This window comes from Pyricularia pennisetigena, chromosome 2 (genome assembly GCF_004337985.1).
Source record: "Pyricularia pennisetigena strain Br36 chromosome 2, whole genome shotgun sequence".
NCBI classification, from domain to species: Eukaryota; Fungi; Ascomycota; class Sordariomycetes; order Magnaporthales; family Pyriculariaceae; genus Pyricularia; species Pyricularia pennisetigena.
In genome coordinates, this window is record NC_043741.1 from 732,133 (window position 1) to 742,167 (window position 10,035).

Consider the following 10,035-nt stretch of genomic DNA (forward strand, 5'->3'; position numbering starts at 1 on the left):
AAAAAAAAAAAAAAAAAAAAAAAAAGCCCTTGCAGTTGACACTGCATTGGGCAGGTGGGGGTTAATACAAGCATTGCTCTTTTCTTCTTTGTCATGGCTCGTGTCATTCGATATAATGTGGTTCGTCCACCCTCAAATCGAGCTTCAAGATCTGATAAACACAAGCCCAACCAGTCAGTCAATATATACTACAAAATGATACTTGACCACGGTGTAAATGATTATTTGGACACAATCCCAACATTCCCTTCCCCATTCCGCAAACCTGATCCCTCAGAGGTCCCATGCTCCTCCTCATCATCCAACACACTGCCACCGTCCTCGTGTTGACTCAGAGGCGTGTTGACAAACAGCATCCACAGCCCAAAGTCGTAAGTGAGTCTGCACGCGCCCGCCACGACAAAGGCGATCCAGAACCGGTTGTTGCCCGCCAGGATGCCCGTGATGCTCGGCCCCGTCGTCGCCGCCAGCGTTCGCACCATGGCCGTGATGCCCATGACGGCCGTGCGCTCCTCGGGCCTAACCACAGCCGCAATAAAGGCCGAACGCGGCGCCTGGTCCATGCTGTTGAGTCCCGTGCGTACAAACAGGAGCACGGCCGTGAGCCAGAATGCCGATGGCAAGGGGAATAATAGAACCGCCGCCGACGATGGGACGTGCGTGAAGACCATGGTGTTGATTAATCCAATCTGACGAGCCAGCGGGGCCGCAAAGATCGTGCCAATGCTGCCTAGGAGCGAGGCGGTTGACTGGACGTCGCCGAGTGTCGACTTGTCCGGGTGGAACTTTTGGTCCACAAAGTAGTTGGTTATCGACGGAGGAACCATGCCGTCTGAAACCGAGTCAAGAGCCAGAAGAATCCAGAGCTTGTACATGGTAGATCTGGTTGGCGCTGAGATGTTGGAGAAAGAGGCCGATATCCACCCAAAGTACCTTCGGAACCAACCTTCAGAAGAGGCCGACTTGGATGTAGCAAGATGCACACCGTCGGGGTTGACAACTGTCGCGCCGTCTACGGTGATGTCGTCCACTCCCTCAGTCGACAGGCGTGCATCGTCTTCCGGCAGCAGCCGAGAATATTCTCCGGCGTCGTCGTCCACGTCAAGTTCGCAGGCGTCGGTCATGAGCAGCACCAAACAGGCATTGACAGAGCCCATTATAGCATACAGCCAGAACAGGGCATGGTAAGAAGCGAGCAGCGTCCATCCCGCGCGGCTCTGGAAGGTGTCTATGATTCTCCCAGCAGCCTCGCTGCCTAGAGCAGAGCCAAGCAGCGCTATGGTAACGTACCACGTCAAGACATCTGCCCTGGTGTCAGGAGTGGTCAACTGTGAAAGCATGGACTCCTCGATAGACCTGAAGGGACCAAAGTCGCCGCCCGTGGCACTGATGACGCCGACTATGGCGGCCGGCAGCAGGATGAAGAAGTTTTCAAAGTAGGCGAAAACGACGCCGCTGATAATCATGAGGGCGGAGCCGGCGAGCAGGATACGTCGCCTTCCGACGTGGTCGGCGACCAAGGTGAGAAGGGTACCGAGGATGACATCGCCGAGCAGGGTCAGCGTGAAGAACAGGCCGATCTGATAGTCGGTGAAGCCGAGCTCGTTGAAGAAGAGAGCCAGGATAAAAGTGGTGCCAAAGGCGAACATGCGCAGCGAGCGCGCCAAGATGATGAGGTAGGCATTTCTGCCGGTGGCGTAAATTGACGATATACCAAAATAGCGGTACGTCCAGGACAATGCTTGTGCAAGTCGAGACATTTTCAGTCGTTGACTTTTTTTTGGGGGGGAAGGTTGTCTTCACGGCAAAGTCATACTTTCTTTTTCTCTTTTATCTTAATTTTTTTTTCTTATTTTCAACCCAAGTATTATTATATGGAGCGGTGTGGCAATGGAGTCATTCACATTAGGAAGGTAGGCTCGTATATACGATCGGTTGTGTTGCGCCGACGTCGGTCGGCATCGGTTTGCCCGGTGTTAGCACGGTTTTACCACGCATCCGAAACCCATCGTGTACCGTCCTTACTAGGACCAAGTAGCGCTCCAGGGCAGTAACCTGTCAGTCACCGGAATATACGCACTTCGGTCTTTGGACGGAACGCGAAGCGAGTAATACTTGATTATCGATTGTTGAGAAATCGGGTCGTCTACCATCTCGGACTAAAAGATTTGAATCGAGGTAAGAAAAAAAAAAAAAAAAAAAAAAAAATTTAAAAAGATAGACCAGAGCTAAAAATGACAGGGTTCACAGTGTGGATTTCTCGCTTGGGCAAAAACTCGCTTGCTACAGAAATCTGGACAGTGTAATCCTTCCGCCGAACCAAAACAAAACTTCATTCACACCCCAAACTTCAAACCCCCAAGCAGTGGTACGATCGTCAGCCGTCTGGGTAATCGGAATCGTAAGCACGCCGCCGCTATAGCCGTGCTTAGATTGACCATGGTCACTCGGCCATCAGACGGACTACGTGCTCCGGTATCGTCAAAGCCCCGGGGCCGCTAGCGTCGTAACGCTCTGCCGCTCGTCGCTCGGTAAAAGTCCTCCATGGCCCCGATCACATACTGCATGTCGTTTGTGGGATAGTCGCCGGGTCAGTTGCTCTGCGCGGCAGTCGTGTCGTTGCCCCAGAGGTCGTGAAGCAGCACCTGGAACTCCCCTCCGCACCTGCGAGCCATCCTATAGTTGCTGAGCGTGTTTGCTAATCGACCTGCGTAGTCGCCGGCCTGCCATCCTCGCCGCTCTACGTCCAAGAGCTGCGCACCGCCGGCGCGAAAATATTTGAGCTTGATGTCGGTGTAGAAGTTGTCAGGTATCTGGCCTGAGGTTTCCCGAATGCCATAGATGATACCGCTGGCTAGCTGGCTTGCAGCTCCACGGCGGATCTCGACGTCTAGGATGGCCCTCCGGTAGTCGTCTTGGGGACTTTCCGGTCTGCGAAAGGTCACCAGTTCAGGATCTGTCATGTTTCTATCTCCGTTACAAAATCATCTTTATGGAAGCTTTCCTGTCGCGGCCATTGCAAGTGCAACGAGAGCAAAATTCTTTGGTATTGTCGCATTTTCGTAGTGCGATGCCACTGTTAGCTCATCGTTGTGATGGTTTTTTCACCGATGGGAACAAACTTCCGACAAGGTTGTTCATCTCCGCGCGGGGAATGCACCAGGATTCTGGCCAAGACGACTGCAGATTCGTGCGTCGGCAGATGGCGGGCATAAGGTAATGTGTGCAGCTTGCCTCAAGGGGACTCGAGACAAGACACGGGGATTCTACCGAGCCCTCGCTACCGAATATGTGCTTTGAGGCTAACACATCTCACTCAAGCAAAGCTTACCGCCATCCGTTATCATACACGGCGAATTTCGCAGTTGTAATATCACTCAACTCATATTAATTCCATGGCCAAGACTATATATCAGACACGCGTAGCTTACTACTAACAAGTCACACACTCAAGAAAAACAGAATTCAGGTTCAACTTTTTTTTTTTTTTTGACTATTTAAGTCTTTGAAGCCATGAAAGATAATACACGGAAAGGCAACGCGAGGCAGAAATGTAACAAATCCAGTAACAGACCTCAGCTCCTGAGATGTACTTTATTCGACCAATCCTCTGGTGGCCGCTTACATGATATCAACCTTCCTGACCTCGGTCCACTCTCTCTCGTGGCTCGGCACTGTGACCACCAGCACACCATCTTCTAGCCTCGCGGTGATCCCATCACCGTCAATTTCCTCCTTTGTTCCGGTTCCAGCACCTTCCCGGCGGTTCTGCGGGGGCAGCTTCACGTCTCGCGTGAACAAGCCGACCCTCCGCTCGGCGCTCACCAGCCCGCGCTGGAACTCCTCGTCGCCGGGCCGGTGGACGACGCCCGAGATATTGAGCACGCCGCGCTCGGCCTCCCAGGACACACCGACGTCCTCCTTCTTGACCCCCGGCACGGCCACGTGCACCACCCAGGCGCTGGCCGTCGCCGTGTTGGGGTCGCCCGACCCGCGGACCTCGAAGATGTCGACCGGGGGAGCAAAGATGTCCACGTCGTCGGTGTTGTTTTTGTTTTCGTTCTCGCCGGTCGCCGCCGCCGCAGCAGCAGCAGCAACAGCAGCATTCTCCTGCGTCCCAGATTCTTGGCCAGTAGCGCCACCGGCACCGGCGGTGGCGGCACCCGCACGGGCGTCACCCATCCCGCCGGGCCCGGCGACGGTCGATGCAATGTAATTCCGCAGCTGCTGGGCAAGCGGATGCGACGCCAGCGTCGCCATCCAAGCCTCGCCGTTGAACCCAGGCCTGGAGCCCTGGCGCCGACGGTGGTGGTGGTGGTGGTGGTGACGGTGAGGTCCACCATCGGGGGGCGGCGGGCCACGGTGGCGATGGTGGCGACGGCGTCCACCACCCCTCTCTCCCGTCTCGGGCGACGCGTCCTTGTCGCCCTCGGCGCCAGCCACGTTGGCGTCTTTTTCACCCTCGGCCGATGGCCCGGCGGCAGCAGCAGCGGTGGCGGTGGCGCCGCCTTCGTCGTCGGAAGAGGACGGCGACGAGGACTGCGACAAGTCGCATTCGCCGTGGCAGCGGCGGCGGCCGCAGTGGCGTCTCCCGTGGCGGCGGGGCGGTCCTCCCTCGCCTCCGGCCGGGGCCCAGGGGTTCGGGGCGCCGAAGGGTGCCCACCAGGGTCCCGGACCATGAGGGCCGGCGTGGAAGGGGAACGGGAAGGGGGGAGGAGGAGGAGGAGGAGGGGGAGGAGCGTGGTCGGTGCCCATGCCGGGCTGCTGGTGGGCGGGGTTGAATCCGCCGACAAAGTCCCAGAAGTTCATGGAGCCTGGCGTGTAGTGCGGAGGCTGTTGAGGCGATGGGTTTGGATTGGGCGCCATGGTGTTAGTGGTTTGATGATATGTATGCTGTAGTCTATTGTATTTTAATACGTTCTAGTAAGTGGTTGATTTGCACAATTAACTGCAGTAGTTTGTGTTGTGTGGTTTATGAGCTTGACACTTGACAAGAAAGAACCATGTGCTGCTAAGCGAAATCCAAGCTAGCTATATACCTCAATAGTTGAGGCGAGACCGCGCAACCACCACAGCCGGCAAGTGACTGGACCTGACCCCAGGGAGCCGGGTGTACGTAGACCTCCCCCGCAGTATGTCTGTTGGGTGTACGTGGTCTCCCTCCAATGACAAGCAAGTAATGGTCCCTGGGAAAAAAAAAAAAAGGTATTTTCGTCTGAAGCTGCCTCAGGGAGGGTGGCAGTCACCATTTTGTGCATAATCGCCACCAGCGTTTGTCTGCCCGCGAAGCTTTTCATCGCTATCCAATATGCACCCCTGAACCTTTTTTTTTTTTTTCGCTCAAAAGAAAAAAAAAAAAAAAAGGTTCAGAAGCTCATGGTCCGTAAAAGAATAAAAGAGGCAAAATTTCAACAGGCAAACAATCGAGTACGTTGCTCAAGATTGGTGGGTGGCGACATTTGAGCTTGCATCTTTCTCTACACATGCCGGCCAGGCGATGAACGGGACGCGTGGACACTACCCTAAAAACAGACGATTTGTTATCATAAAATTGATTTTCTTTTCCTAATCGAGTTTCCGGGGTCCTTCCGTTCAAGTCGGTCCAGAAAATTAGCTGCAAGGATTGGTTGTTGAGGTGCAGATTCTATTCGACTGTGCCTCGGCCTGTTCAGAGTACCCAAACAGTAAATATCAGCTGGTTGAATATGGGACCATCGGGGACATTTGAACCTTCAGCACAAAACTCGGCAACCAGAACCTCGATTGCGACTGTTCCACGTTGCTCTCCTGAAAATTTACCTCATAGTTGGGATTGTAATTACCTGCGCATTCAATCTTTGCGACGCGTTCTTGTTTACTATTCATTGTGCTTTGTATATGTATGGTAGGGTAGGTATATGATATCGCAGACATGTGAAAGTTACGAAAGCCAAAACCCAAGCTAAGCCCCAGACAGGAATAAAAGTATGGAGGTTAAAATGAAAATAACATAAACCAGCAGTGAGCCCAACCCATATACAAATGCTCAATATGCAGAGTATTACAAAAAAAAAAAAAAAAAAAAAAAAAAAAAACATTTCGTCCTCACCACGAGCGCCAGACTCAGATGTACGCTCCCAATAACATTACCTCATCCCTCGCTAACACCTATAGTCGGAGCACCAAACGCCAGTGACGCTGCCGTCCTAACAAAAAGGGGGAAAAGAAAAAAGACGCTTCTGTAATAATGCCAAACAAAAAAAAAAAAAAAAAAAAACCCCTAGTCAAAATTACCGCAACAGCAATCCTACTATGCCTCCACTGCTTTGTCTTGCTTCTCTCCATCGACTGCATTTCTCATCTCAACCTCATTCTCATCCGCGTCACCACTTGCGACAACTTCCGGGGCTGCTGCCGACTCTTCGTCCTTGGTTTGGCCGGACTGCAGCTTCAGTTTCCTCTCCGCCTCATCGGCTCTCTTGTTGGCCTCGGCAACCTCCTTCCTGAGCATCTTGATGTACTCGATCGCCATCTCTACCGTGCTGGCCTTGCTGTTCGGCCCTCCCCCGCCTTGCTTGTCGCCCTTTTTGCCCCCGTCCCCGCCTGCGTCGCCGTCATCGTCTACCTTGGCAGACACGGCCGGTGGTAATAACGTCGCTATCTCCTGCAGCGCCGAGTTGATCCTGTTCCGTCTGCCTTGCTCGGCGATTTTGTGCGAAGTTCGTTTTGACGTAAGGTTTGTTGACAGCTCGCTCGGGTACGACACGCCCGGCACGCTGTTGCCCTCCAGAATGTTTTGGTAGTTCGATTTTGATCGGAGCAACTGCGATGCCACGTCTTCGGCCCCGCTGCTACCCCCAGGCAGCAGTGGCTTGATGCTCGGCGATATCCGCGGCCGCAGCGCTGGTGATACGTGCGAAGAACTGACGCTGGGTCGCTTCTTGCTGTTTCGCGGCCCCATCTGTGGCGTCTTCCGGGCTGCTCCTGCTGCCAAAACCGGTGTGCCCGTAGCCGAACTGCTCCCCCATCCTTGTTGCTGACCTGTCAGTAACGGACTCTGTGTTGCCGAGGCTGCTGTCCTGGGTTTGACGAAGCCTGAACTCGGCAAAGGCTGCAATGATGGAGTTGTTGATGAAGTCGCAGAGGGGCCTAGGAATGGAGATTGTGCCGGGCTCTTTGTAACCGTTTGGGGGGTTTTGTTGCTCTGCTGCTGAAAGTTGACTGATTCCGGAAGTTCAAAATTCTCGATCGCCTCTTGGGAAACTGTCGCGTGGCTCGTTGGTGTAGCGCCCATGCTGTTGCTGGGTGATGTGAGCTTCATCAGTGACGCTGGCGTTGCGGGCGACATCTTGCCCTGCAGGGTCTGCAACATGGGATTTGCCACAGCCGCTTGCGGCTCTGTGTGGGACGAAGGGCGAGCCGAGCGCTGCTTCGGCACGGGCGGAGGCGGCATCTCAGATAAGGTCTCTGGAGAAACCGATCCGTTTTCCGAGTCCGTGAGGCCGACAGGCGACCCGCTGTGTCCTTGCGGCGCGGGTGGCGGTAAAAGGTGGTGTTGGAAATCCTGGCTGGGTTGCAACGATTCGGCAAGTTCGCTCAGAGCCTGCGCATTCATGTTGGGCGTCGTCTGGGATTTTTTCTTCAGCGGCTTGGAAATGGGTGACTGTCGGACACTCCCCTTCCCCCTGACCTTGGAAGCGGTGCTTTTTCTAGGGGCCGCTTTCTTTGCCAATTCGTTTGGTAATGAGTTTGGGGTTACCTTGGTGGCCGTCGGTGTTGGAAGGTCCATCTCGGCAGCCGGCGAGCTGTTCTTCCCTGAGCTGGCGCTATCATAGACGGTTTGCGGGTTTTCATGCTGCGCATGAAGTGCTGGTGACGCGAGGGGGCTAAAGTACGCCCCCGGGATAGTGAATTGCGAATCCATCGAAAAGTGTGTTTCTAAAGGTGTTACAGCCGGCGAAACAAGAGGCGTGAATGACATCTGCTCAAGAGTCTGTGTTAACAAGCCACAGTGTTCGAGAATTCTATTGAGCACAGAGTAGGAAGCAAGTTCACTCGACAACGAAGAAGACTTACATCCTGTTGATCGGCCAGCCGTTGGTACCTGTCGTATATACCCTGCTGTGGCGTCTGGTCAGGAGCGACGTAATAGCGACTTCCAGCCTGAAGCTCGAGGCTCTGCGGTGTGGGAGGTATCAGGCGGCTCTGTTGAGCAAAGAATGCGACTTGCTGCTCCTCGAGTTGACGTTGTTGTTGTTGTATCCTCTGATGCTGCAAGAACTGTATCTTGGCATCAATATCATTAATGGCCTCGCTCGGCGTTGGCGGTGGTTGCGTCGTCGGTGTCGGCACCATGCCGGCATTGGGAACAATGACCAGCCCAGGAGCCGTCGTGTGAGCGGGGCCTGGAGCTGCCACAGAGGTCAGTTGGGCGAGATGAGAGTGCATCGCCGACTGCGGCAGCTGCGACAGCTCCGCAGTTGACGACATGAGCCTGGGCATCTCGGTGCCGGTCATGGGTGTGTCCATCTGCTGTTGGTGCTGGAGCTGGCGCTCCTGGGCCTGCTGGGACTGGAGAATTGCGCCGCCATTGTTTCCTGCGCCCTGAAAGTCGGCAGCAAAATCCTGGAAATCAAAATTCAACCCCTCGGCCAGACCTTCCATCCCGTTCATCTCGAGGTACTGCTGAAAATCGTCATCGACGGCGCTGGGTTGCCCGTTCCAGGCCGATGACCCCATCATTGCCATGGCCTTTGGTGGTGTTTCGACTTTGCTTTTGCGTGTAGCAAACTCATGCGTCTGCGTAGGCGGAGCGCCGGGCGCTTCTGGGTTTATGTTTTGTTTTTCTTAGTCGGCGTTTTTCGCTACTTCCAGGTCGGGCTGGCGTAGCAGGCGCATTCGCACACCGACCCGAACCTCGCTTCGAATCGGGGGTTTGGAGGGGTGGTCGGTTGGTTGCTGCTTTGCTTTGGCAAAATGAAGCCCCGGCTTTCGGGTCGCAGTATGCCTCTAGGGAATTTTTCCTGTGCCGATTGCGCGCAATTGATTTTGTTTGTCCTGCCGGTCGTATAGGACGTCAAATGCATGCGATGGGTTAACCATGCCTCAACATTTTAGAGGGCTGGTTTTTTTTTTTTTTTTTTTTTTTTTTTATTCCTTCCTTGCAAACTTCTTGTGATCTTCCAGACTTTCGGCTAGACTAGATCCAAGTTTGTCGCTTGAACCGGAGTTTCCTCCGTTATCAGTTCAGTTCTGGCAGAAAAAAGAAGGCCTGGAGACCCCAGTAAAACGGTCGGTGGGGCGGGGTGACAGTAATGGATCACCGATGCTCGTCGCCCGCGTAGAGACTGGCATCCGCCTGCCTCGTCAAAGCTCGTTTACCAGCTTTCCTGCTGGAGCATGTAACCTGACCCAACAAAACTCCGATTTTCTCAGAAACACGAACAAACAAAACATTAATTAAGAAAAAAAATGTGTTTCCCCGTTGACTGGGCTAATACAACGAGTAAGCGGGTCGAGTCGTTGAGGATTTTTTGCGCCGGCTGCTAAGGCGATTGTCTGGCCTCTGTTCACTCCGGGGCTGGTGGAGGTCTTGGTAGTAGCGTGTGGTGGTCTGTAAGTAAGTAGGTAGTAATTAGAGGGGGAGGAAACAAGGGGACCAGACCGGTCCGATTCAGATGGAGCCTTAAAGGGGTTTTTTTTTTTTTTTGGTGTCTTTTTACCTGATTTATACTAGCGGGTTGTTCCGCTCGGTGTTTGGCTGAAAACAATGCAATGTTTGGTGATATCAACAGAGTAGTTCATCCAATTTCGACTTGATATCAAGAATGGGAATACAAACGTGTGGTTTCATTTCCGACAACTTTTCCTACAGTCTGCACTAGGCATTTTCATGTGATCAGGTTAGTCAAGAACAAATGATGATGATGCGGGGACATTTAAACAAGGACGGATGCTTCGAGCGAGTAGGAGCCCAGTCCTTGGAAGCCTTGGGCCTGTACAGCGGTAAGGATTTTGATCCACCAGGTTGCGCTAATACTGCTGTCCCTTGCCAAG

General features: G+C 53.7%; 4 protein-coding genes across 4 annotated transcripts; all 4 read right to left on the bottom strand.

The window, feature by feature from the left end:
- Window positions 1–221: 221 nt before the first annotated feature.
- On the bottom strand, window positions 222–1,760 carry PpBr36_00167 (uncharacterized protein; the record flags this gene model as incomplete). Its single annotated transcript, XM_029887360.1, has 1 exon — window positions 222–1,760. The coding sequence occupies one exon, from the start codon at window positions 1,758–1,760 to the stop codon at window positions 222–224; it is 1,539 nt and encodes a 512-aa protein (XP_029752250.1).
- Window positions 1,761–2,591: 831 nt separating this feature from the next.
- On the bottom strand, window positions 2,592–2,963 carry PpBr36_00168 (uncharacterized protein; the record flags this gene model as incomplete). The annotated part of the gene is made up of 1 exon (XM_029887361.1): window positions 2,592–2,963. The coding sequence occupies one exon, from the start codon at window positions 2,961–2,963 to the stop codon at window positions 2,592–2,594; it is 372 nt and encodes a 123-aa protein (XP_029752243.1).
- A 658-nt stretch (window positions 2,964–3,621) lies between these two features.
- Window positions 3,622–4,866, bottom strand: PpBr36_00169 (uncharacterized protein; the record flags this gene model as incomplete). The annotated part of the gene is made up of 1 exon (XM_029887362.1): window positions 3,622–4,866. One exon carries the CDS (start codon window positions 4,864–4,866, stop codon window positions 3,622–3,624), a length of 1,245 nt encoding a protein of 414 aa, XP_029752242.1.
- A 1,423-nt stretch (window positions 4,867–6,289) lies between these two features.
- Window positions 6,290–8,727, bottom strand: PpBr36_00170 (uncharacterized protein; the record flags this gene model as incomplete). Its single annotated transcript, XM_029887363.1, has 2 exons — window positions 6,290–7,972; window positions 8,056–8,727. The coding sequence occupies 2 exons, from the start codon at window positions 8,725–8,727 to the stop codon at window positions 6,290–6,292; spliced, it is 2,355 nt and encodes a 784-aa protein (XP_029751122.1).
- Between the last annotated feature and the right edge of the window lie 1,308 nt (window positions 8,728–10,035).